This window comes from Onychomys torridus, chromosome 16 (assembly GCF_903995425.1).
Source record: "Onychomys torridus chromosome 16, mOncTor1.1, whole genome shotgun sequence".
Lineage (NCBI taxonomy): Eukaryota > Metazoa > Chordata > Mammalia > Rodentia > Cricetidae > Onychomys > Onychomys torridus.
In genome coordinates, this window is record NC_050458.1 from 65760050 (window position 1) to 65787656 (window position 27607).

The following is a 27607-nucleotide window of genomic DNA, read 5'->3' on the forward strand; positions in this document are numbered from 1 at the left end:
CCCGTACCTGGGGTCCCATGAAAATTTCTTAAGAAAAAATAAACGTGAGTAGAAAATGTTTCAAAGCCATGGTGTAGGCCATCACTCCCTTCCAGCCCCAGCGCCTGCTTCCTGCTTTCGGGATACAGTGAGGTCGGCCCTCTTGTAAGCCAGGGCTCTGCCTTCCTGCTGTGGCAGGGGCTTACCTAGCTGAGTCTCTGAGTCTCCACTGAAGTGTGGCAGTACCCTGTGGCTGGACCTCCCTGCTCTGCGCTCTGCCTCTGCCTCTGCGTGTGTATTCCTTGTTCTGCGGAGCTCCGGCAAGAGCAGCCTGCCCTCCGGCTTCAGCAGATGTTGCCTTTTCCAGGAAGCTTCCCCAATCCCTCTACACTAGGCTGGATGTTCCGCGTCTGCGTGTCTATAAGCTTGTTTTACTCATGGCAGGGTTTAGCATACTGTGATTTGCCTATTTATCCGTCTTTCATCCCAGATTATCAGGTCTCTTGGGGGCAGTAGTGAACAGTCTTGTTGTCAGAGTATAGCTCTGGCATGTAAGTAGACTTTTACAGTCTTTACCTCTTTGTTTCTGGTTTATCTCACTTAGTGTGTTTTCAAGGTTCACTTGTGGTGAAGCACATGTTAGCATTTCTTTTACTTTTAAGGTTGTATAGTTCTTTATTATATGTATACCATGTTTTATATATCTAATTCATGGTTATTTGTGAATAATGTGGTGAATATCACTTCAAGCTACTACTTTCAGTTTTTGTTTTTTTTTCCTGGAGCTGAGGATCAAACCCAGGGCCTTGTGCTTGCTAGGCAAGTGCTCTACCACTGAGCTAAATCCCCAACCCCAACTTTCAGGGATTTTTTTTTGGCATATGCTAAGTAGTGGAATTGGTAACATATAGTAATATAAGGTAATACAGGAATTCTGATCTTAACTTGGGGGAACTGCCAATGCTCTGCTGTAACAGCTGTACAGCATTATGATCCGATCATAATTGGACCAGACTTTCAGTTTGCTTGTTTTGTGTAGGGTGGGGGGAAGAGAACAAATATTTGATGGATGATGTGTATGTATGAATAGAGCAGGCATGGTTGTGCCACAGCGTGTGTGTGTGTGTGTGTGTGTGTGTATGAAATGACAGCTTTTTGGAGTTCTCTTTTGGTAGTTTGTGGAGTCTGGAGACCAGAGTCAGGTGATGAAATGTAGACAAATTTTTCTGTCCTGCCAGTCAGTTCCCAAATAACCACACAGAGACTTATTATTGATCGTAAATGCTCAGCCAATAGCTTAGGCATGTTACTAGCTAACTCTTGGATTTTAAATTAACCCATATATCTTATCTACGCTCTGCCACATGGCTCGGTACCTTTTCTCAGTGCAGCAAGTTCATCTCCTTCCTCCACATTGCTTCTCAACTTTTTTGTGCTCTTTTTGTCTGCCCATCCCACCTAACCTCTACCTGTCCAGCAGTTGGCCAGTCAGCTTTGTTATTAAACCAGTCACGGTGACATATTCACACACAGTGTAAAGACTATTCCACAGTGAGGCCTGCGTGTACTGTCTCACTAACCATTTCAGTGTCTTGACACCCTCATCAACCTGGAGTTCTCCGGCTCCCTGCTGCCTGCTGTGTCCCTGTGTGAGCCATCCTGCCACACTCCTTCAGGTGTGTGGTTTATAAACGCTTCCTGCTCTGCAACTCTCCTTGCATTCTCTTGATACTTTAATGTAACGCAGAGAGGTTTTAATTGACTTAGTTATTTTTTTACAAGTATCTCTGTGGGGCATGTATTTGTGTGTGTATGTGTGCCTGTTCACATGTGTATGGGCATATATGTGTGTACATGTATATATGTGGGTGTGAAAGGCTGAGGCTGATGGCAAAACTCTCTCTCTATTGCTCCTCACCTTACTCATGGAGATGGGATCTCTTGCTTCCAGAGTTCCTTTTGGCTAGTCTAGCCACCCGACTTGCTCCAGGGACCCTTTGTCTTCCCTTCCCTAACACTGGAATTAAAAGGCAGACTGCCATGCCCATCTAGCATTTGTGTGAGTGTTGGGAATCTGAACTCTGGTCCTCTGGACCTCACGTCTCACAAATAACCCCTGGCCATATTTTCTGCTGTTTCCTTGTTTTATTTCTTTTATTTAAACATTAATTAATATTGTATGTGTTATAAAGTAGAGCCCCACTTTATTCTGCATTTGTCTGTGTGTGGCTGCAATCATGTGTGTTTCCTACTGTGTGTTAATAAGGGCTGTTCATGTTCCACTAAATTGTCTTGGCATCCTTGTTGAAAATGCCTTTCTGCATGCATGAGCCTTTACTTCTAGACTACCCAGTGGTCTGTATGGTTGCTTCTAGGTCAATTACTAAAATTTGGATGACTCCACATTTGTAATTAATTTTAATACCAGGAATGTGAGTCATCAAACTTTGTTCTTCTCCTTCCAGTCTGAGACAAGTTTGGCTTTATTTCTGTTCCAAAATGCCAGGGACTTAACCAACTGTGTCAGGTGTTGGGTAATGTTCTGCGGCAGAGCCACACCCAGGCCAGGTGTGTGTTCCGTACTACTTGGAACCTCTGTTGCTGTGTAGTTGCTTTTTGTTTTTGAAACAGGCTCTTACTCTGTAACCCAGACTAACCTCAAACTCACTGTGTAGTTTAGGCTAGTCTTATATAAAAAATACTAATTTTTTGAGAATTTCATGCATGTATACAATGTATTTCGATCATATTCCCCCCTCCTTCCCTAACTTCTTCAAGATTACCTCCCATCTCTCAACCCTTCCAAACCTGTGTTTAGGCTGGTCTTATGCGCCATCCTCCTGCCTCAGCCTTCTGAGTGTTGGTGTCAGGGCAAACCGCACTGCATCTGGCTTGTTGGTAAGTGAGTTTGGTGTTGCTGCTCCCAGCATGTTTCCTCCACGCCTTTGCCTGGAGTCCTGCACCAGCTGCTCCCCAGCCAGCCTCCTTCCACTTCACCCTGTGCTAACCTCTCGTCAGCCATTCTTTCTTGTCTAGTCTCCTTCTCCCCCCACAAAGACTCCTCTTTATTTGTCTGTTAGATCTCAGAGAGCATTTGAACCCTTATCTCTTGGATGACCAAGAGCAGAGAGCCCAGACCATCTATCACCCCAGTGTTTCAAGTCTAGTTCAGTCTTTTGAGAGCCACCGTCTTTGTCCTTCATTATCTGGGGCAGGTGGGGACATGGCAGGAGACAGCCAAGCAGTCGGAGCAGGGGCATTGACAGAGAGACCATGGTTCTGTGAACATAGCAGTCCAGCTGACCTTGGAACAGCATGCCCAGACACAGTGAGGTCTGCAGATAACTTTGACCCTCCCCAGACTCTTCTCTTCTTATGGCACAGAGGATCAAAACCTGAGCCTCAGCATACTAGGCAAGTTGTCTGAACTACGTCTCCTGCTCCAACTCCCTGAAAACTCAGCCACTACTGTCCTGCTGTTGACCAGGAGACCTGACGACAGCAGTTGGTTGGCACTTACTTTGTTTGTTATGTGTAATCTGTGTGATGATGAATGCATAGGAACGGAGAGACCACTTTTCACTGAGACGCACCGTTTACTGTGAAGAGGGGGGCACACAGAGACAGCAGTGGTACCCCAGGACTTAGCTGCCGTGGCAGCGCAGTGACTGGAGAAGGACAGCCTTTGTGCAGAAAGTGCTGCGGTTACTTCTATTCATTTAATACTGGACCTCTACACTTAGCACGGTTTCTGAGGCCGCAAGCAACATGCAAGTGCCTTCATAGCTTTTGATACATTTGAAGTTTTGATATAGAGTTGAACATATTTTGTGGTAGCAAATGATCAAACAGACCCTTTTATGCACATGATTTTTAATGCATTCATGTCATGCCTAATTTTTCTCTGATATAAAAAAATTCTGCCTACTGGGTTTATCTGTAAGTTTTTTCCAATTGTCAAAAAACATTTAAAGCTGCATGTAAGTGGAGCTGTGCTGTTCCAACTCCCATAGCTTAAAGGTCACTGCATATGAGAGGCTGCTTGTTCCAGTGACCAACTGACCGCCAGACAGTCCAGCTTCCATTTGATTTTCAGATCAGAAATGTTGCCTTGTATGACCTCTGAGTTCCTGCTAAACCCTGCAAGTCTGTTTACTTTTTGCTCTGAAGAAGGAGGGGTTTATTTGATGACTAAACTTAGGTAAAAGAAGGAAAGCACACTTCAGGGTTAGAGCTAGAAAGTGCACATGGTAGTCAATAATATGTGTATATAGTAGCACAATATAGTTTATATAATAGTCTGTAAAAGTGACAGTGACCACACATTGACTTAGTGATGCTGGGTCAGTTGATTATTGACACTGGAAAAAAAAAATGAATCTTTTCTTCACACTGTGCAGCGTCCAGGACCCAGTGATTTGCAGGTTTAAATGAAAGGATAGAACAATAAAACTTCTAGAAGAAAGCATAGGGAAAGACCTGCATGGCCACAGATGGGATGGGCATTTTTTAAAGGCACAAACTGGGGAGAAAAGAGTGATAAATTGGACTTTAGTAAAATTAAGAACTACTACTTATCGAAGTATTACCAATAGAGAGGGAGGGACTTAAAAAAAATGCTGGGCATGGTGACACACACCTTTAACCCCAACAGTCTGGAGGCAGAGGCAGGCAGATCTCTGAGTTCAAGGCTCTTCTGGTCTACAGAGTAAGTTCCAGGACAGCCAGAGCTACACAGAGAAACCCTGGCTTGAAAACAGAAACGATTGCAGCTGGGATGTAAAATAAATAAATTTATTTAAAAAAAGAAAAAAAGAGAGAGAGAGGTGCTTTATTACTGACAGGATTGTTCTACAAATGAACAAAACAGGGAAATATAAATGACCCAGTAGAAGCTAGCACCTTACAGAGGGGAATGTCTGGCGCACTGGTATAGTATAAAGATGCTCCATGCCACCTGGCTTTGCAGAGTAGAACCACAGTGAGCCAAGAGACATGAAGAAACACATCAGTGCCGTTAGAGGAATACAAACCGGAGATGCAGTGAGGGCTGAGGAGATGCTTCGCAAGCGTGAGGATCAGTCTTTGGATCCTTGGCATCCATGTAAATGCCAGGTAGATGTAATGATTAGCCTGTAATTCTGTTGCTCAGATGTCAGAGACCGGGACTTCTCAGAGCAAGCTGGTTACTCAGACTAACCAATCAGTGAGCTCCGGGCTCAGTTGAAAGACTTTGCTACGTCATCATCAGACTTCCCTCTGCACAAACACACATTCACACACACATATATGTATTCATACCACACACAGTGATGGGTAGGGAAAACATTGAACTGCCATTTCAAACCACGGATAACAAGTGATGGCAAGCATGTGGATGCTTACTTTGCCAGTGGGATGCAATGGCTAAGCCTCTGAAAAAGTATGGCAGTTTTATGAAAACATCGAACAGTGTTGCCGTCTGATCCTGAAGTTCCCATTCTAGGTCTGTTCTCTACAGAATTGGAAATGGAGCTGAGCATGGTGACACGCACCTGTAATCCTAGTGCTAGGGAGGCTAAGGCAGAAGGATTGTGAATTTGAGGCCAGCTTGGGCTGTGCAATGAGGTCTTTTCTTATTACAAGAACTGGAAAGATATAAAGTATCACATGTGTACTTACTACTCACAACAGCCAAAAGATAGCATGAGCTCAAATGTTATCAGTGGGTTAGTAAACACGTAGCTTGTTGTGTAGATGTATAGTGAAATCACACACACACACACACACACACACACACACACTGAAATGCTGATACATGCTACTGTGTGACTTTACCTTGAAACTTTTACACTAAGTGAAAGAGGTCAGACCCAAACGGTTGCACATGGTGTGCTACAATTTTATAGGAAATACCAGAAAGATACATTGGTAGGGATGGAATGTACTTTCGGTAATGGGCAGCTGGGCAGTGGAATGGAGAGAAGCCAAGCTGTGTAGGGCAGCGCTGAGTTTGGGATGGTGGAAAGACTTGGTGTGCAAGAGTGGGGGATGTAAATATGCTGCTTTAAAATGGTTCAAGTTACCTAAATTTTGTCTCAGTAAATAAATCTTAAAACTGTGAGGTGCCACTAATACCAGTGAAATTGAGAAGACTGTTGATCTGAATGTAGGCAAGGGTGAGGGGCAGCTGGAACCCTCGACCCTGTGGCACTTGGTACATGGCCTCCAACTCAGCACATCCTCCCTCGCCTGGAGGCTGGGAAGAATCACATGTGTATTTGACTGACGGGGGCAAAGGGGTCCTTAGCTTCTTTTCACAGTAGCTTACAGCAACCCACACCTGTCAGTAGGGTGAGTAAATCGTATAGTCATAGATGGAATGCATCACAGCAATACAATGAACTGCCGCAGCAAGGTAAATGTCACAGAATTAGGATTGGGATGGAGCCAAACCTCAGGACGAATGCACTCGCATGTACTCGTATGAAAGTTGCGCAGCAGAACTAACCCGTGGAGGCGATTGCTGATGAAGGAGCAGAGAGCAGATTGGTGTTGTCACACAGGCGGACAACTAAAGTGCAGATTGAACTGGGCACTGTGGATTCATAGACCTCACTGTGTTATGTTTATGTTTAAAAAGAAAACAAACAGTAGTCCCCAGAGCAGATGTCTGTAAGCAGAAGGGACGGTTTGAGACAGGGGAAGTTGGCGGAGGCCTGGAGTGATAGTGACGTGCTGCAAGTCCGGACCTGCTGTGAGTTGAGGGCGGGAAGCGGCAGCGAGGGCGGGAAGCGGCAGCGAGGGCAGATTTTTAGGGAAGATCTTGGGGAACACACTTGGGTAGACTGAGGCTGACCACACGTGAGAAGACTGCTTCTGTGGGGCCTGAGTGGGTGATGCTTGCACATGGAAGCTGTTCAGAGAGGAGTGGGAGGCTGTGGGGCTGGGCATGGGAAGCAAGGAGTTGGCAGTGGTGACTGGGATCCCGCGCTGGGCGGCTGGAAAGGGTGGTCCCAGTGTAGAGGAGGAGCCGAGAGGGGAGAAGTTTACAGTGGCACAGTGAGTGCCACCTGTGGTCACCAAGGCCACAGGGAGGTAAAGCAAGTGGAGGATTCAGATACACAGCGAGAAGAGCTAGGAAGGAAAGAAAGAAGTTGAAAATGTGGTGGGGGGAGGGGCTGCAGACGGTGGGGGGAGGACTGAGGCTGGGCTGCACAGGAGCCCAGCTGCCCTCAGAGCACAAGCTCTCCGGTGGTCTGTCTTGTGGGCCAATGTGGAAAGTGGAGCCTGGAATTCCAGATATTTGGTTTTATTGGGAGCTCCAGGCATGATCCCATCGAGTTTTTCTGTGGCTGTGGGTGTTGGGGTCCTGACGGTCATTCTTTAGCAGTGTGGCTTTGGGAAAGCCACGGCAGATCTCTAAGCCTCTGCTTCTTTGTCTTTAAAAGGTGATAATAGACCTCACTCTCCTTGTGTTCTGGAGGAGAAGCTAGTACAAGCCAGGCACTTGAGACACAGCTGAGAGCAAAGCTCCTGAAGGAGGCCCGGAGGCCCGGAGGCCGGGAGGGAGGGTGGGTGCACACAGGCTGGAGTCCCAGGCGGGGCAGGAGGAAGGAGGTTTGCTGGATTTGTTCAGGGCATGGGAGGAATTAGGGGAAAGGAAGTCTAGGCTGGGGAAAACTGTAAATGAAGTCTCAGATCATAAAACCATATTATTTCTGTGTGATTTGTTTAATGAGCCAGACTATTCCTGCCGGAGACTAGTTAGTGGTGGGAGAGGATAGAATGGGGTGGGTAACTAAAAAAAGATTTTTAAAATAGTACGTAAATAGGAGCTGGGATATCAGCCTCTGGTTGAGGTCTTCAAATTTTTTTACATTTATTTATTTATTTAGAGAAGCTCACATGGTGTGTGTGTGGAGGTCAGAAGGCACCTTGTGGGGGCTGGTTTTCTCCTTCTGCCCTGTGGGTCCCAGGGATAGAACTCTGGTCTTGAGGCTTGGCAGCAAGCACCTTTACCTGCTGAGCCAGCCCAGCCTTTAGTTGTGATTTTTATCCTGGCCCTGTGACCTCGGCAAATTGATCAGTCTCTTAGGACCCCATATTTCCTCGTTTGCATAATGGCTGGACCAGTCCTACAGTGTCTTGTGTCTCTAAAGTCCTGTGCTTACCCAGAATGACTGCTCTGGCCCCTCCCCCTGCCTGGACCTGTGGGGTGTGGGAGATGCTCAGTCTGTGAGGGCCACTGTATGGGTCTGGAGCTTAGTTGCAGGCACTCAGTTCCAAGCTGTGGCACAGCGGTCACCAGGAAAACAGTCTGGGCAGATGGATTTGTGAAAGGAGCCCCCCCGGGGACCACACTGTCAAATCAGCCAGAGTTGACTCTCCCGCCATTCACTTGAGCAGGCTCAGGTTGCATGGGTAGGAGAAGTGGGCCCCCAGGACTGTGTAGGACCAAACACAGTAGTCTTCAGTCTTCCGGCACCATTTCCTGGGTGACACTGAATAAACATTCTTAAAAGATGTATGGAGTGCGAGGGACCGAGGCTGGAAGAAGGAAGTGCCGCTTTGAGCACCAGGTGAATGAACTGCCAGTGGTCTCTGTCTGTCCCTGCAAAGAGCTGAGCGATTGCTCTTGGCCTCCTGGTTCCTCTGCTTCCAGGCTTGGGTGGAGATAACCAGGGTTCTGAATACAGGAGTGAATGGCTTTTCACGTCCGGGCTGAGAAATGGGGGACGCCTGTGTGACCCTACTGCAGTTGCTCTTTCTAGGGGGAGTGTTCTCTCTCTGGTCCTTCCAGCCTCCCCGCCCTGCAGTGCTGCATTGCTGGCCCAGGGGGAGCCTGGGGTTCCCTCGGCCTTTCCCATCGCTGAGTAGGGCCTGGGAGTGGTGGCAGCCCTTTCCACTGAAAAACACCGTGTCTTCTGTGTTTGTGCCCGGCAGGTGCTTTATCCTAAAAAAAGATACCACTGGAATTTTATACTGAAAGGTTTTTGGACAACTCAGAAAATTGAAGTACCTTGAAATGGAAGAACGAATACAGATGGAAGCTATCTTATCAGCATTTTGTGTTGGCAAAGGTTCTAAAGGGTTAGTTTTCAGAAAGTGAGGTTTTTGAGAAGAGGGACAGTTTACCCTTTTCTTGCCGTTAAAGGAAAACTGTTTCTTTTGGAGCATAGATCCAGGAGGAGGAAGGCAGGCCCTGGGGAATGTTAGCTATCCCTAGTTAGCAGAGCGCCTGGGGGATATGGAGCGCCTCTCTTTGTGTTCATGTGTGACTCTGAACAATGAATTGCATTTAGGTAAATGTAATACATGCGAGCAGACCCCAACCTTTCCATCTCCTTAGCTGATCATCCCCCTAAGGGCCATGACAAAGGTCACCCGAGCTATTCTTGCCATAGATTTTTTTTTAGATTAAAAAAAAAAAAACATGTCATGGTGGAAACTGTGTTGCAAAGGTTGTGAGTGAAGGTTGAGAGTGAGCTGGTTTAATCTGGCCTCCTTTTAGAGCAGTGATTGATTAACGCTGCCTGTGTTGCTGCTCTTCCAGAGCTGACCTGTCCTGGACACAGCCTAACTAACGAAGCCGCTGCAGGATGAGAAGATGGCAGCGCGGCTGCTCGCACCACCAGGCCCTGACAGTTTCAAGCCTTTCACCCCTGAGTCGCTGGCAAACATCGAGAGGCGCATTGCCGAAAGCAAGCTCAAGAAACCAGCGAAGGCGGATGGCAGCCATCGGGAAGATGACGAGGACAGCAAGCCCAAGCCCAACAGTGACTTGGAAGCAGGGAAGAGTTTGCCTTTCATCTATGGGGACATCCCCCAAGGCCTGGTTGCAGTTCCCCTGGAGGACTTTGACCCATACTATTTGACGCAGAAAGTGAGTTGGAGGAGGCCCAGCTACAGAGGCCCCTTCCCTTCAGGTGTGGGAGAGGGGAAGAGGAACCCTGTCTTGGCCAGAGTGGGGAGATGTGGCTAGTCTTTGCTTCTGCCTGGGATCGGTTTTCCCATTTTGTTGCCGCTGAGGGCCACTTCCGGGTCTCCCCGAGGGCCAACCCTGTTAATAAGACTTCTAGTTTTGCTTCCAGGCCAGATTAGGAAAAATAAAAAATAAAAAAACCACAAGGGATGCAGATGTATGTAGCGCCCTGGCAGAGCACTTTCTAGCATGTGTAGAGCCCCGTGGTCCTGGCATCCTGAAGGGAAGAAAGAAAGGAGAGAGGGAAGAAGTGTGGGTATAGATGAAACATCTACTACAACTGTGTGGAGTCCCCCTGACCCCCACATTTGAAACTCTGTCCTCGTAGAGAGGATGGTATTTCTCGTGCAGCGGTGGCAGGCTGTCCATGTACTGGGGACCATGTGTGCCCTCTGTGCAGCCCTCCGTTGTGATATTGGAGCATGGCTTTGCGGGGCAGAAACAGTGAAGCACCCTTTGGTCTTATCTTGCCCTAGTCAGGATGAGTCTTTATCAAAGCCAGTTCTGTTCCTGGCCACAGGCAAAGGCCAGTCTCCATACAGCTAAGGGTTCAAACTTCCTGAATACTGTTTGACCAAACCTTAGACTTTTGTCATGATTATTGCATGAAACAAGACAAGAGGAGAAGCCAAGCTTCCTGGTTTAATTGATTGACTGGCCAGGTAATTTGCTGCTGGATCCTGAGGGCTGACATCACATTGTAGGAGACCGATCTAATTCAATGTCTGTCATTTCAATAACTGTCAGTGGGTTTCCAGATAAGGGGTAGGGTGATGGTTTTTGTGTAGTTGCATAGATGTGAGTGGAAAACTTGGATAAGCTATCTTTGTTAACACTGCTTCTGACTACTGTTAGTAAATTTTAGAAGAAATTTTAACTTCTTTGTCTTGTTAATGGGACAGAATTAAGACATCTATCCTGTCTAGGATTAGTGAGAAGGCTCAGCAGGTAAATGCGCCTGCCACCAAGATCCCACGTGGTGGGAGGAGAGAATGGACTCCTTGTGAGTTGTTCTCTGGTCACCACTGTAGCTAGAGTTTTCCTGCCTGGCCCAAGTCAGGACAAATCCCTCTTACCCGCCAGTCCCACAGTCCCTCAGACCCAACCAAGAAAGCACACAGAAACTTATATTGTTTATAAACTGTATGGCCGCAGCAGGCTTCTTGTTATCTAGTTCTTCTATTGTAAATTAACCCATTTCTATTAATCTATACTTTGCCATGTGGCTTGTGGTTTATCAGTACCTTACATTTTGCTTGTCATGGCGGTGGCTGGCAGTGTCTTTCTGCCTTGGCCTTCCACTTCCCAGAATTCTCTTCTCTGCTTGTCCCACCTATACTTCCTGCCTGGCTACTGGCCAATCAGCAATTTATTTATACATAATGATATCCACAGCACACCAGAGTGCCCTAGTGTGTATACCCTCTCAACAGTGCACAAATACACACACACACACACACACACACACACACACACACACACACTCACACACACAGCGTGTGAATACATAAATGAGTTTTAAAAGGCACCCTTATTTCAGGATGGACGATACAAGCGGTCAGGATTTTCTCTGTAATGCATAGCCCTTTATCCACCAGCTTCTGCTGCAGCTCACAGCAGCTGCAGAGGGAAGGAAGTGGAGCCAGTGGCCCCAAGTCTTCCAAGTTTAGAGAAAAACCATGATAGAGGACAGTAGACTGGAGAGAGATCTTGACTCCACCATGACTCACCACGTTTATTATTTATATTCTTCTTTGTTAGTATAAATGTTGTCCAGGCTACCACAAATAATTGTAGGGAAAAAAATAAGAAAAACAAACTTTATGAAAGTAATTTGTGATTCTTAGCAAGTCACTTTATTTCTCAGGGTCTAAATTATTGATTTCCCATCTTATATGCAAATTAAATTTCATCTCCTGAACTGTGGTTATTTTTCCTTTGTGTGCCTCTTCCCTGGGTCCGGCCCCTCTGATGTCCTCTTCCTGTTTCAGTGGCCTGGGTCATGGCTGAGGACTCTTCATGGAGAGCGAGCCTTTAAGCCAAGTTGTTAATGGAGTGCCGTAGGACTGGCTTGTCCTGACAGAAAGTTTGACTTCAGGGCCTGGGGTGATGGTTCAGTTGGTAAAGTAGCTGCCACACAAGCATGAGGCCCTAAATTCAGATGCTTCACACCCATGTGCAAAGCCTGAAGCATGTTCCTGGAGAGAGAGAAGCAGGTAGATGACACCACCCCCATCCCCTCCCCTCTCCCGGATCTCACTAGGCTGCTTACCCAAGCTGATGATCCTCAGGTTCAGTAAAAGATTTTTGTCTAAAAAGTAAAGCAGAGGGCAGTTAAGGAAGACACTTGACATTGACCTCTGGCCACCAAAGGCATGCACACATACAGTCACAGTCCATGAAACAAATACACACATATGCACTACACACACAGTAGAGGAAAGTTCAGCTTCAGCCTGTCATAAGGGCAAATATTTCCTGAGAAGAATAACTTTAATTTTATTTTTGGTGGTCTTTAATTTTCTTTAAATGTTGCCATTAAAAAAGTCTATAAAACACATATATAGCCATTATAGCCATATGGCTAATGGCTACTATAAAGCAAACAAAATATGTCAAGAAAGTATTGATAGCCACTCAAACATCTTCGTTGTACATTAATCTTTATCTATCATCCATCTATCCATCCATCCATCCATCTATTTCTATCTGTCTGTCTATCTCTGTCTCTCTGTCTGTCTATTATCTATCTGTCTGTCTGTCTATCATCTGTCTGTCTCTATGTATCATCTATCTATCTATCTCTTTCTGTCTGTCTATTATCTGTCTGTCTGTTTATCATCTGTCTGTCTATCTGTCTCTCTGTCTATTATCTATCTGTCTATCTGTCTGTTTATCATCTGCTTGTCTGTCTGTCTCTATGTATCATCTATCTATCTATCTATCTGTATCTATCTATGTATCTATCTATCTATCTATCTATGTATCTATCTATGTATCCATCCATCCATCCATCCATCCATCCATCCATCCATCCATCTATCTATCTATCTCTTTCTGTCTGTCTATTATCTGTCTGTCTGTTTATCATCTGTCTATCTCTGTCTCTCTATCTATTATCTATCTGTCTCTATGTATCATCTATCTATCTATCTATCTATCTATCTATCTATCTATCTATCTATCCATCCATCCATCTATCTATCATCTATCTACTTATCTATTTCTGTGTCTCTATCTCTGTCTATCTATCTTTATCTATCTACCTACTATCTACTTACCTACTTGAGACAGGGTTTTAGCCCAATCTGGCCTCCAACTCTCCATGTAACCACATGAACTCCTAATCCTCCTGCCTGTACCTCCTGAGTTCTGGGATTACAGGCTGCACCACTCCACATATGTTATGAAGTGTTGACACTTGAACCCGGGGCTCTGAGGATGGTAGGCACACACTCTGCCAACTGGGCTCTGCCCATAGCCATCATACTTCTAAATGAGGAACTGTTCATCTGATTACACGTAACATGCTTTCTCAGCTTATCACATGTCCTTACTGAGGTTCTGGGTCCTTCTTACTAACCTAGGCCTTGCATGGGTTCAATCAACTTCCGCTGCAAGGAAGCATGCTGGTGATTGTGTAACCCACAAATCTAAAGCTCGCAGGGAGGAAGTGACTTTAAGAGGTAGTCCTTTCTGTTTGTTTCTCAGGAATTGTCTCAAATGATTGTCTTGTCCTCAAGCCGTGGTCTCTTATTGGTCTGTTGTCGTCGAGGGGCCACAGGGGACTGACTTGTTTCCTTCTTTCCTGGGTAACAGAAAACAGGCTTTCTTTTAAGAGTTCTGGTTTCATCCCCTTGTGTATCTCGTGCTCCAGGAAAGCTGGGACCCTGAAAGCTGTGCATCATGCCATCCGGCACGCTGCTTCACAGATGCTCCTTTCCCTTGCTCTCCTCCCTTTGGTCGGCTTATTTTCAGTTGATACAAATAAGTACATTTAAGGAGCAGATACAGTCTGACTTATCTCATTTTAAAAATAGGTCATGTTTTTACATGACCAAAAATTCAGAGGTATTTGGTAAAAAGTCTGCCTTTTTTTTACGCCGTCCTCCATCTCCCGCTGCGCGTCTCCCGTAGTGTTGCTCGCTGATGGCCGTGTCTTCTGTGGTTTCTCCATCCCTGTGCGCGCCGTACAGCTGTGTGTGAGGAACCCGGCCTCAGACGCTTGTCCTTGCCTTCTGTCACCTGTCTTTCCTCTGCCTGTTGTGGGATGTTCTTTGTTTTTGTGTTGATGTTGTTGAGGCCTCTTGAGGCGGGCCTCAGGCTGCCTGCTGAGGGCCAGCACTACAGCTGTGTGCCACACGTGCTGTGCTGTGGGGTCTTGAGTTTTACCAACAGCAGTTCCCACTTCGTTTCCCTTCCTCCAGTGTTTTTCTTTCAGAGAATCAAATCAATGGCTTTTCCTTTACTGTTTACAGTGTCTTCTCTACAGAAAATACTGTCTGCTGCTTAACTGTAATCCGTTGAGTTTTAAGTGACCATGTAACTATCTTATTTCGTATTTCTGGAATCTATCTTAAGTAGGCAGTAGGGTGTCTGTGGGTTGAGTTGGAGGCCCTTCTACAGGAGTCCTACCCCTTCCTCATTCCTTAGGCCTGATGATTGACATGCCTCTGGGTCTAGTAGACTGCCCTATTATAAGGAAGCCCAAGAAACGAAAGTTCCCATTTCAGGATTGATGTGTCTTTAAGTGCTATGGTGCATTCCTGTTGCACTTAAAAGTCACAAGCTTCTCAAAGTTCAGCTCACTTCAGCATCTGTGTATTAGTTTTTCTACACGGTGAGGTACATTTAAAGTCACAGGAAATTAAAATGTGGAGGCCTTTGACATCACTTAATTCGGCTTCCTTACATTATTTATTTTATGGTATTGATACTGTGTCAAAAGCCAGAACCAGGCTTACAAGATGGCTTAGTGGGTAAGGGTACTTACCAAAGAACTGACTCCCGTGGGTTGTTCTTGGATTTCCGCTCATGAGGTGCACATAGATACATGCACATGCATATGCACACACACACAAATACACAAATATATAGATAACTTTTAAAGCCAGAACTACTATTAGAGGTAGAGCCTGCATCAAAGCTCCTCCCTCTAATTCTGTTCATTACAACATGTTTCCAGCTTTTTGCCTTTGAAATGTTCCATCATCCTACCCTTAGCCTCAGTTGACTTGGTTGTCCTGATGCGGGCAGACAGATGTATGGAATGCAGAGCAAACTCCTTTCTTGTTTGCATACCTCCATAATTGCTCACCTGGACCTGAGCTCTGAGGTGTTTAGATGTTGTTCAAATCTCAATGGTCTTTTAATAAAAAACCCAGAGCCAGAAATCAGGGTGAAAGCTGAGAGATCAGAGAAGCTGAACAGCAGCCACTAGTTCTTAGCTCCACAAAACCCTCAGCCTAAAGAGAGTGAGTTCCTGCTTCCCCAGGCCTTATATACCTCTCTCTGCCCAGACATCACTTCCTGGGATTAGAGGCGTGTGTGTTTTCCAGTACTGGGATTAAGGGTGTGTGCCACCACTGCCTGGCTCTATGTCTAATCTGGTGGCTGGCTCTACCCTCTGATCCTCAGGCAAGTTTATTAGGGTACACAATACGTCACCACAAGTTGGCCTCTCCACCTTCTCTTACTTTCTGAAGGAAGATTGTCTCCCTCCCACCGCCCTGCCTGCCAGAATGGCATAGTGCAGAGAACACCTAACTAGGAAGGAATGGAAAGCCTTGGGTTCTTTCCAGTGCTGTCTTTGATTTGTCCTTGGCCAAATAAAATGCCCAAAGTGTGGTTTCCTCATCCGTACATGGGTGTGTGTCCATGTCTCCGCACTGTGTCACCCCTTTGCTGTTGCAGGAAAGTGTGCAGTGCTCTCTGCTGCCTTGGTGTTCCCACTCTGATCTGCCTCCTCCTCCTGGATGTACTCTTCCTTGAACTTCGGCGTTGGGAGTTCCACCCCCCACCCAGGCCCAGCCCAGAGGCTGCTCCTTCCTGTGACATAACTTGGTGCTTCTACACCAGTCCTGTCCCTTCTGAATTCCTAGAGTGCAGCCTGTCTTGAATGTGAGCCCACCATCGTGTCATTCAGTGTAGGTGTGGAGGGTACCTCTGTGCCCAGTCTTTACAGTTTTCTCCTTGCCTTACTAATGATAGAACCATCAACCCCTGAAATCTCTCTCTCTCTGTCTCTCTCTCTCTCTCTCTGTCTCTCTCTCTCTCTCTCTCTCTCTCTGTTTCTCTCTCCGTCTCTCTGTCTCTCTCTGTCTCTCTCTCTCTCTCCCTCTCCCTCTCTCCCTCTCTCCCTCTCCCCCCCCCCCCACATGCATGCACACACATTTCCCTGTTGCTGGCAGATACTCCTTTTCAAATCTGTCTGATATGTCAGCAGGCATGCAGAGCCAGGCTGTTAAGGGAATATTTGTGTCCATCAGGTATGATTGATGTCCTATCACAGTCAGCATAGACAATTACAGTTAAAACTATATATTTTAAAACTTCAGTTCATTTTGTCATTAAAAGTTTTTTTTTCCCTAATAGTATAGGGAAGTTGAGTGGGATTTCAGGTTTTTCTGCACCAAATCAGCTGAGGACAATGCTTATGAGGCGGTGGGAGGTGGGTCACTCTCAGAGCTGGATGTGTGACAGGCGAGTGGGCACGGGGCTTTCACTCACTATCCAAGCATGGAGTTATGGAGAGAAGGAATTTGAGCCTTCTTAAGTTAGACTTCCTCTTACAGCTTTAGCAGGTGACTAAGAGTTGAAGTCTTGTTTCTGATCCCGTCCCCACGTAGTTCCAGGCAGTCCTTCCCGAGTCACTTACCGTGCAGGGCCTTTGGTTAGTCTGCACTGAGAAGTGCTACTGCCTCACATATTTCAGTGTCTGCACACCGTGGAGTCCTCTAGTCCTGGTTTATTTTTCTTCCTAGCACACAGCACCTTGTCTGTAGGACTTTTGTTGGTTCAGTGTTCGTTCATCTTCTGTCTTCAGCTAAAGCAAGGCCTGCTCTCTAGCCAGTTTCTAGTCAGTATTTGTTGAGTGAATGCTGCATCTTAGGAGATAATGCACATAATGAAAACCTCATGTGCTTCTAGCAAGTGTCCAGTCAGTATTTGTTGAGTGAATGCTGCATTTTAGGAGATGATTCATATGGAAACATCATGTGCTTTCTGAGTGATGCCAATAGAACTTTTAAATAAAAAATTTTAACTTCCAAAGTGAACTGAACTTTTTGGGTAGGAAAAGCTAGTTAGTATTTCATTTCTTCCTTTCCCCCCCAAAAATGGTTTTGTTTGGGAGCTTAGGAGGCAATCAAAAAATAGATTTCTTGATGGCTTAGAGATGTTGTTAGAGGCTGGATCACTGTGGAACCACTTACAGAGCCTTAGAAGTAGAAGGGCTTTGTGAAAAGGTCGTTAGTACCCACTAAGAGTGTTCCAGTGTCTCGTTGACTTACTGGTCTGACGGACCGTCAGCCTTGCCCAGCCTCATCGGTGTTTCTGTCTGTGTTACTAGCCTTCCTCTGTTAAGTGACTGTGAAAAAAGGGAACTGATGTGTAATATATGCCAGTGTGGGTAGCCGCGTATAAGGTGTGATAATCTAATTCAGAAAAATACTTCTTGAGTAAGTTCTCTGTGGGAAACAGAGATTGAATAAAGTCCATTCTTTACCCTAAAGCAATGTGTAATGGAGCAGTGTATAGTGCAGTGTCCCTTTGAGCAAGGGGGTCTCATGGTAGTTCCATGGCAAGAGCAGTGTTTGAGTTAGGCTTTGTGACCCAGACCACTGAGGGAAGGAGAACACAATGGGATACAGACGTGGGGACAGAGGCATAGTGAGGAAAGCCGTTTGTCTAGTGTACATGGGAAGTGGGGAAGAAGGCTGGACGGGAGAAATGGGACCAGGTCTCAGGAGACCGGGGTTCTGAGGCCCCATGTTCGGTCTTTCCTTGACAAAGGATGGAGAGCTCCTGAGGGGTAGATGAGAGTCAGGGACTGTGAGGACAGCAGGTGTGGCCATGACATGCGTGACACACCAAAGGAAAGAGACTGGACCAGGGGGTCTGACTGACAGTGGAAATGGAAACTATGGGGATTGATGAGTTCAGGAGTTAATACAGAGTTTGCCAGTTGCCTGTTTCTACACACAGAACTCAGCATCAGCCTGAGCTATGAGGATGCCTAATAACCTGTCACCCCGTCCAGAGAAGAGCCTCCACTTCCCAAGAGCCTTGAAAGCACTGAGTTGTATGCTCAGTGGCCAGTGTTGATCTGCAGTCTAAGATGGGTCCGCCTCAGCTGTGATGTCTGCAGGGTCCTTTGAGGAGCTAGTTGACTGCCTTCCCCAGTTTAAAGTCATAAAAACTTTACTGTAATAAAAGTTGACCTTTGATTTCTTTAGTGAGAATTACCATTTAAACGATGGAGGATGTCTTGGTGATCATATCGATCATTTTCTGAAATAGTTAACTTCATTTTAGCCCTGTCCTAACCAAGGAGAGTGAGGGTGTCATCTCTACAGAGGCTCTTCTTACTGTGTCTGAGGTCACACAGAAGCTGTAAGTGGTTCTTTACATACAGCCTGGTTGACACTACCCATTTTTGTTGACTCTAGTTCTACCATAGGGTTCGGATTCAAGCTCTGAAGGAACATGCTGTATATGCTCTGCTGAGGCCGCCAACTCTGGTCTGTGGAATAATGTCCAAACAAAAAGCTCTTCTGCTTAGAGGATGGTTGTCCATCTGCTGTCAAGACTGGGCCCTCCACTGCCTCAGGACTGTCCCGACCGTGGCTACGGGCTGTCCCTTCTCTTTTTATGTCCCTTATCCTTCCCTCCCTGGTGCCGCTTGCCCTCTGTGAACACAGGGCATGCCCATCTGTGAACACAGACAATGCCTCTTCCGTCTCATGAATCTCATCTCCCCCGCTGGTCTAATCATTTCTCACACCATCAAGAATTATAGCGGAGCCTTGACCCCCTCCTTCCCTGCAGCCTCAGCGTTCTCATGAAGCTCAAACAAGGCTGGGTGGTGTTTTTTAGGGTCTTAGCTCACTGGACCTCCCAGCTGCCAGTGATGATGCTCTTTACTTCTTTCCCTGAGTTCTTGTGTGTCTCCGGGTCCTTTCCACCTCTTTCTCTTCTCCTCCCACCCTTCCCTTCCATCCTGCTCTTCTCCTGGGCCCTGGCCTTGGGTTGTGTTTTTACTTGGCACTCATGCTGGGTGACCTCAGCCTGTCTCTCAGTACCAGGCCTCTGATTTTGCACCTTTAGCCTGGGTTGCTTCCTTACAACTCAGCCCCATCCCAGCCAGCCCTGTGGATTCCTCAGAAGTGACCCAGCATGTTCAAAATGGGGCCGTTTCCCCTAAGCCTCTTTGATAGCACCACCAATATTCCAGATACCCAAGTTCCTGTGACATCTGAGGACTACCAATATTAAAGGAATGCTGGTATTTATGATGCATTTTTTTCCTTTGTAATTGTTTTTATGTGAATGAGTATTTTCCTGCATCTATGTCTGTACCGTGTGTCTGATGCTTGCAGAGGCCAGAAGAGCACATCAGATCTCCTGTAACTGGAGTTTCAGACAGTTGCGAGTGCCATGTGGGTGCTGGGAACCGAACCCAGGCCCTCCGGAAGAGTAGCAAGTATTCTGAATCATTAAGCCATCTCTCCAGCCCCTGGTGCATGTTTTTAAAGAAAAGAAAATCTAGCTTCAAAACATTAACCTTTGTATTCAAGTAATTTACTTGCTCACTCAGCTAGTACGTGAAGAGCCAGGTCTCCATTCTAGAGTCTGGGACTCAGTGTGCACAGTAGGAAGTGCGGGCTCTGCCCTCTCAGGTGTGTGCTGCACAGGATGTTTTGTTTGGAGTTTCTGCTGCCATTTGCAGACTTCCTGTCTTTTTGCCTTAGAAATTTAATGTATTGGCTTTTGGGGTCATTTTTTCATGCCATATCTTCACCGTGGTATCTGAGGCATTGAAAGGGGTGAAAAGACTTTTCAGAAGGTAAAAATTAATGAATTTTTAGAGGTGGGTGAGCCAAGCGTCAGAAAGGTACCCATATCATTGAGCATCCAACAAAAGGCTGGATATAGATAGCCATAAGTTATCTGAATTCCATTGTATAATTCCTTCATGTCTGAGAGATTCAGTGTATATACATCCAATGAGCATATATATGTGTGTGTGTGTGTGTGTATATATATATATATACCTGTCAACCTTATGCCAGATAGTATGTCCTTTGCTTGCTGAGCTGAGAAAATCATGGTAGATGGAAGATAGGCTCCAACCCTCGTGGAATGCTGTGTTCAGTGATACTGGTGCATAAATTCTAATGACAGTTTTCCAAGCTCTCTGCTCTAGTGGAAGCGAAGGGCATGTTGTGAGGATGGGCTGGAGGGAGAATAAGTCTGTTTTGGGGGGTTGAATGAGGCTCCATTCAGAGAGAGGAAGTGGTATGTGAGCTGGATCTCTGAAGTATCATAAAATGGTTTTTAATCGGTCACCTGTAAGAGGAGAGATGGGAGCAGTTAGATACAAGGAGCTGTATACTGAGGCTGAGACACAATAAAAGGCTGAGTTGTTTAAAATAGTGGATTTAGTTGTAACTGGAGCATAGACCGTGCTCTGAGGAGGTCTTGTCTTCTCCCCTTTCCAGTTCCCCTAGGTCTGAAATACCCTTGGACACCATTTGACCCACTCCGTACCCTGGGGTGTCTAGCTTGTGCATGGTGTTCTAATGACCCGAGCTCAGGTAAATGGATGGTACCCTTAGAGCTGCAAACAGCTTCCTCTGTGTTGGAGCCATAAAAGCAGCAGCAGCAGCAGGGCCACGCTGTAAGTGCTGCCCCTGTGCCAGCAGCAGTGTCGAGGACTTTCAGTCCTTTTATTTAATCTTCACAGCGTGGTAAAGTAAGTGCTGTCAGCTGTCACTCCCATTGCATTAATAAGGAAACAGCCTTTGCAGCCTGAAGTCAGCGTCCAGGATTCTGACAATGGACAAGCAACAGGGCCGGCCTGGAATCCCGGTCTGTGCAGCTACGGACTCAGCCAGTCTCCTCCACAGACAGCTTCTGCAAGAGGAAAATGAGAACCATTCCAGCTCGTAATTATTCTTTACAGAAGGTGCCTCAGTTTGCTGTTCTTGAACATCTGTAATCCTTATACCTCAAGAGGAGAAATTCCCATGAAGGAAGTCAGGAAGAGTGTCCGTGGAGGAGGGTCAGGCTTGCCTTGCCCTGGGGAGCAGCGTCATGCTGGCTTAGCCATGACACAGGCACACAGTGCTGCTCATCCGTCAGGTGGTTTCCAGTGACCAGGATGTGGGTAGGACATATGTGGCATTCACATTGAGTTCCTCCAGCCAACCCCTGAGAGAACCATAAGCACCTGTGCTTGTGAGCGTTAAAGGGATTAATTAGACAGGATTCCTTCACTGGTGTAAGGGGTAGACCAGATAGATGACCTGACATGTCAAGAAGGGCCCTGCCTAGAGCCAGCGAATCTGAGTCCAGGAAACTCTCCTGCTATTCCTGTCCCCACTCTGTGACCGTAGCTTAGACAGGTCCTCGGGATTGCTGTCATCAGGCTTGTCTTGTTTTTGAGACAGGCTCTCTGATCCCTGGCTGGTCTGGGGTGTGCGATATTGACCAGGCTGGCCTTGAACTCAGAGATCTACTTGCCAGCGCTGGGATTAAAGGTGTGTGCCACCACACCCAAAGGTTTTTGTTTTTTGGTTTTTTAGTCAACTTTTAAAGCTTTCTTTCACTGCAGTATAGCAAGTAGATTGTAACTATAGGCCTCAGAATTGGACCATCACATTACAGTCCTGTGTTTCACAACTTACTGCTGTTGTGTCTTGAGCAAGTTACTGTACCTCTGTCAAGTCTGTCTTCTGCAGACTGGCACCTGCCTCGGAGTGACTACCACGGTTATAGAAAGCATGGTAGGACGCCTGCCACACAGTGAATGATTAATAAACATCACTGTGCTTATTTCCTCAAGCAGACTCACGGGTAAAATGATCAGTCACTTGTGTATGGGTGTTTGGTGTACATGTAAGTCTGTGCACCACAAGTATGCAGTACCCATGGAGGGACTGGAGTTACAGTTTGTGAGCCACTGTGTGGGTGCTGGAAATCAAACCTGGGTCATCTGGAAGAACGGCCAGTGCTCTTAAGAGCTGGGCCGTCTCTTCAGCCCCTCTACAAGGATTTTGGTTTTGATTTTGTTTTAAATGCAGGGTTTAAAGGTCTCCCTTGGTCAGTCCCCAGCATAGTGGAATACAGACTGAGAATATGCCAGAGCTCTAGCTGTCCACACAGAGCAAGCAGGAGGGTTTTGCCCGAGTCCTCTTGTCCTGCTTTAGCTGTGTCAGTACCCAGGATCCTGGAAATACAGTCTTGCTTGGTTTTGTTGGTCCCTCTCTGGAACATAAAGCTAGGTAGTAATTTCACCTGAGCCAGCAGGTCTGTTCCTAGAAGCCCTGCTGCCCCCGATGGGCACTAGGGCATCAGGCTAGCAATTCTGACTTGGCAGCTCACTTACTTTTTAACAGCTTCACAGCCTATTCAATTCTGCCTTATATTTTCTTTTTCCCAAATGAGGGTTGTTGTTGTTGTTGTTGTTCTTGTTCTTGTTCTTGTTGGTGGTGGTAGTGGTGATGATGGTGGTGGTGGTGGTGGTGGTGGTGATTGTGGTGGTGGAGGTTATGATGGTGGTGGTGGTGGTGATGATGATGGAGGTGGTGGTGGTGGTGGTGGTGGTGGGTGGTGGTGGTGGTGGTGGTGGTGGTGGTGGTGGTGGTGGTTAATGGTGAAATTATTTAGGCCACTCCACGTAGTTAAAAGGGAGGTTTATTTTGTGGGGTAACTTAGAATGAAGGGGTAAGTTGCAGGGTCTGGCAAAGGTATAGTGCAGTCCGGCGGTGTTCTCTGGAGAACTCTGCTCCGTCTCCCTCCAGTGTCCAGGGTCCCCGCACCAACGCGCGTCTCCCCTTCCGATCCTCCGTCTTCCGTTTCCTTCTCCGCCCTGCCTTGTGGGCGCGACCATTACCGAAGCCTCAATGGGGGTTGGAACTTCCCAGCCAATGCTGGGATGGCTATCCACTACATCTCCCCCTTTTGTCTAAATAAGAAAGTTCTAACCCAATACAAGACTATATACAAAGAGATGGTTATCAAATATTGTCCAGGAGTAATGAGGGATAATGACTTAGATAAGTTGGAATTACAATAAGTGCAAACAATTTCAAGCAAAAAACACATAGTAAAATCCAGGGAAGTCTAGAGCGTGGGTAGGTGGCATGTTACAAAGATCATTCCAAAAGGTGTCCTATCCTAAAGAACCTGAGTCTAATACTTAATATATTCTATCTAAGATATTATATATGTATATATACTAAGTTGTAACTATAACTGCTAATCTTTAACCTCATCAAAGACCTGAGAAGGAATATAATAATACCTGAGAAATGGGAGAAGGATGCAAGCAACTTTCGGGAGTCTCGCAAGAGTAGACAGAGACAGCTAGCAGCCTGGACAGTCACCTAATGTTTCTCAGCATCTTTGGTGCATTCAAATTGGCTACAGGCCTAGAGTATCTGACAGACCATTTTCAGAAGCAGGAATTCTGAAAGACCATCTTACCCTGTCTTGGCAAAGTATAGTGGTCGCTTTCCTTGTGTCCCGCTGGTCCAGAAAGGACAGCATTTGTACTGTCAGCAGTTGAGGCAAGGGCAGAAGACAAACTTCCAAATGGAAATGTCTTAGAAGTCCAACATTCTCTCGGGATCAAATTGGTGCTGCCAGGAGCAATTGTGTCTCATGTCAACAGAATGCTAAGTTATTTAAATGCCATATTCTCTAGGTCCATGAAGTGTTTGAAGATTACCTGTCCATCTGACCTATGTATTTATAAATCTGGATAACCTAACTAACATAATTATAGAGATGGCAAGCATAGGTGACAATAACTCTATAAGTCTCATCTACCTAAACAACCTAAGGACTAAGGCTTCCTATAAATAAGGCAAACAGTCTGAAAGCCAATGTACAGTAAAAGAACAATGACTTCAAATTGTGACAATACACAAAATATCTTTAATAGAGGTAGGAATGTATAGTGCAATATGCAATATGATAATAATCCTAAATATATATCAGTATACAGAATATCTTAAACAGAAGTAGAACATACATACAGTATGACAGATATAAATTCACATTTGTATCAATATACAAATATTTCAAATAAGAGTAAAAATATGTGTACAATATAACAAACATAGTTCTGTATTTGTATCAATATACAAATTATCTTAAATAGGAATATAAAGGGTTTATATTTGTATCAACATATAAGAATTCATAACAGTGCAAAGGCTGCTATATTACTAAATTTGTTTACTAATGTATATGGTAGTCTACCATAATACCTTATACCTATCCATTCCATTTCTTCTTTTCCTTTTTTTTTTTTTTTGAAACATATTTTTTTTCTTTAAGGAGAGTACTGAGTTTAACAGTTTCTTTCACCCCCAACCCTAGAACCATTATCCATAACCCTGAGAAATATGAAACCTTAGGGATAAGGGGCGTTGTTTTCTTAGAATTGCTTCCTGCTGTTTAGGGGGCAATGGTATCTCTGTTGGGTATTGTGAGAAAGCTCAGATAGTTAAATCTCAGTTAGACTAACTGTAGATTCTGTAGCAACTCTCAGAGTAATGGGTAAGATTGTCTGAAATTCTGGCAAGAAGTATAGTATGATGATGATTACCATGGCATTATTCTGGATTGGGTAGAGTTGTTGTTGTTGGGGCCCCATCTTCCTTCTGGAGACTTCAGAGATTGCTATTGGAAAAAACTTATTTTTTATCAGAATGGAAGGTTTGGATTTAAAGATGTCATGACATGTAAGAAAGGATTCCAAGAAATCAAGAATAAGCATGGAGAGAATTAGAATCTTGAAGATAATGGTCCCTTATAATTGGTTTCCTTCTGTCTCACACTAGAGGGCTCTTTTGATATGGGACTGAAGAATCTCTCAACCTTTTCTTTTATCAATATGCTTGGGTTTAGAGAAGGAGTGAGCCAATTCCATCTCCAAAGCCAGCTTGGTTTATAATTAAATTGGAACCACAACTATTCTAGATCGATAGAGATATAGATGTTAGACAGTGATATCTTACCCTGTGTACATTGGTATCAATAGATTCTTTCTTTCTGTTATAAACATCTGGGTATCCAAGGCCTTATGATTTCTGGAAGATGGGTATTTCCATTATCCTGGAAAGACAAAAGCAGAACCCTACCCCAACCTTTGATTGTTAAATTTTTCTTACAACCTGAAGAGATGTCACATTGGTGGATGATCTTTTACTTTTCCTCATCAAGGGGGTTTTTCTGTTCAAATCAAATTTTTATTAATTTTGTTGGTATCCATTGCTTTTCTTCTCCTGTGGAAACAAAAGCAAAACCCCTCCCCCAACGTAGGACATATCCAGGTTTCCATTCTGAGGTCAACACATCTTTGAAATAAACCGGTTGGTTTAGCTCAGGAGTTTTGTCTGTCGTCCAATGTCTCTCTGCAGCTGTTGTTCCTTTCTCATCAGCATTGAGAAAATTCAAGATTAATAAAGCACTATGCAATCTATTTTTAGGAGTCATTGTTACCTGTTGTTGTTTATTTAGCATATCCTTTAAAGTTCGATTGGATCTTTCTATGACTGCTTGGCCTGTGGGATTGTGTGGTATAACTGTAACATGCTTTATATTGTAATAAGCAAAGAACTGTCTCATTTTATTGGAGACATATGCTGGGGCATTATCTGTCTTAATTTGTACAGGTATTCCCATGATGGCCATAAATTCTAATAGGTGTGTAATCACAGAATCAGCCTTTTCAGAACTCATAGGAGTTGCCCATTGAAATCCTGAATAGGTGTCAATGGTATGGTGTACATACTTTAATCTTCCAAATTCTGCAAAATGAAACACATCCATCTGCCAAATTTCATTTCTTTGTATACCTTTTGGATTGCTTCCTGCAGGTAATGGAGTTTGGTTATAGAAGGAACAAGTAGGACATTTTTTTACAATATCCTTAGCTTGTTGCCAAGTAATGGAGAAATCTTTCTTCAAACCTTTGTTATTTACATGGTGTTTCTTATGAAATTCTGAGGCTTCTAGCACATTACCTATTAGTAACTGATCAATCTCATCATTACCTTGTGTTAGAGGTCCTGGCAGACCTGTATGGGATCTGATATGTGTTATATATATAGGATGTTCCCTTTTTCTGATGATTTCCTGCAATTGTATGAATAATGAAGTTAATTCTGTATTATCAGGAATAAATTCAGCAGTTTCAATGTGTAAAACAACTCTCTCTGCATATTGAGAGTCAGTGACTATATTGAGGGGTTCTGTGAAGTCCATCAGTACCATAAGAATGGCATACAGTTCTGCCTTTATACAGAGCTGTATGGACTTTGTACCACTTTACTTAGGTCTCCTCATTTGTATCCTGTTTTCCCTGATTTATTTGCATCAGTATAGGCCATTCTTTGGGTAGCAGAGAGGGCAAGGGCATCCCAGTCTGTAGGGAGCCCATTGGCTGAATTACTTTATTAATAGCTCTCAGATCTGTCAGCATTCTCCAATTACCAGACTTTTTTTAATAACAAATACAGGAGAGTTCCAAGGGCTGGTAGATTCTTCAATGTGTTGAGCATTTAACTGCTCTTGAACCAGCTGTTCTAAAGCTTGTAGCTTCTCTTTTGTCAAAGGCCACTGTCCAACCCAGACAGGTTTATTAGTTAGCCATTTTAAAGGTAAGGCAGTTGGTACTTCTGAGTTCAACAGCAGTTGTGTTCTGTTTGTGTACAGCCTGAATTGTTGGTGACTGTTTTTTATAGCATGTTATGATATTATTCCTAGAAACATGCATTGGCCTGTATTCCTTTTCTGAGAGCATAGGAATTTTAATCTGGGTATTCCACTGTTGTAACAGATCTTGGCCCCATAGATTTACTACTACATTTGCTACATATGGCTTCAGCCTTCCTCTCTGTCCTTCTGGCCCTATGCATTCAACCCATCTCGAACTCTGTTTTATCTGAGATAGGGTGCCAATTCCTAAAAGTTGGACATCTACCTCTTGAAGAGGCCAATTTGGATGCCATGATTTTGGTGTAATTACAGTCACATCCGCACCTATGTCTACCAGGCCCTCCAGAACCAAGCCATTAATTCGAATCTAAGCTTTGGCCTTTGTTCATTTATGGAAGTCTGCCAAAATATTTGTTTTATTGTGTTCTTTGTAAACTGTGATTCATCTATCAGAGCTGTTTTATCATCCATTGCAGTATCGGTTTTTACATTAGGCATTGGTTTATTCAGTTGTCCTGGAGAGGAATGTCTTCCACAGTGGCTGGGAATGTTCTTACCACATTTGATTTGGGGGCCTGCAAGAGGCCCCCTGAGGCGTTTCCCGCCAGTAAAGGGTTGCCTCGTATATCTATTTTTGATCTGCACTTACTGGTCCAATGTCGGCCTTTGCCACATCTTCTACATAATCCAGGAGGTGGTTGGGGTCTTCTG

The 27607-nt window shown here is 45.0% G+C and overlaps 1 protein-coding gene across 1 annotated transcript in view; it reads left to right on the top strand.

Annotated features, from left to right (window-relative positions):
* Scn8a (sodium voltage-gated channel alpha subunit 8) overlaps nt 1-27607 on the top strand; it is a 169231-nt gene that overhangs the window by 51311 nt on the left and 90313 nt on the right. The window contains exon 2 of the mRNA XM_036207633.1: nt 9515-9844. Coding sequence (XP_036063526.1) covers nt 9569-9844 — 276 coding nt within the window. The 5' untranslated portion in view covers nt 9515-9568. The remainder of the gene's footprint in view (nt 1-9514; nt 9845-27607) is intronic.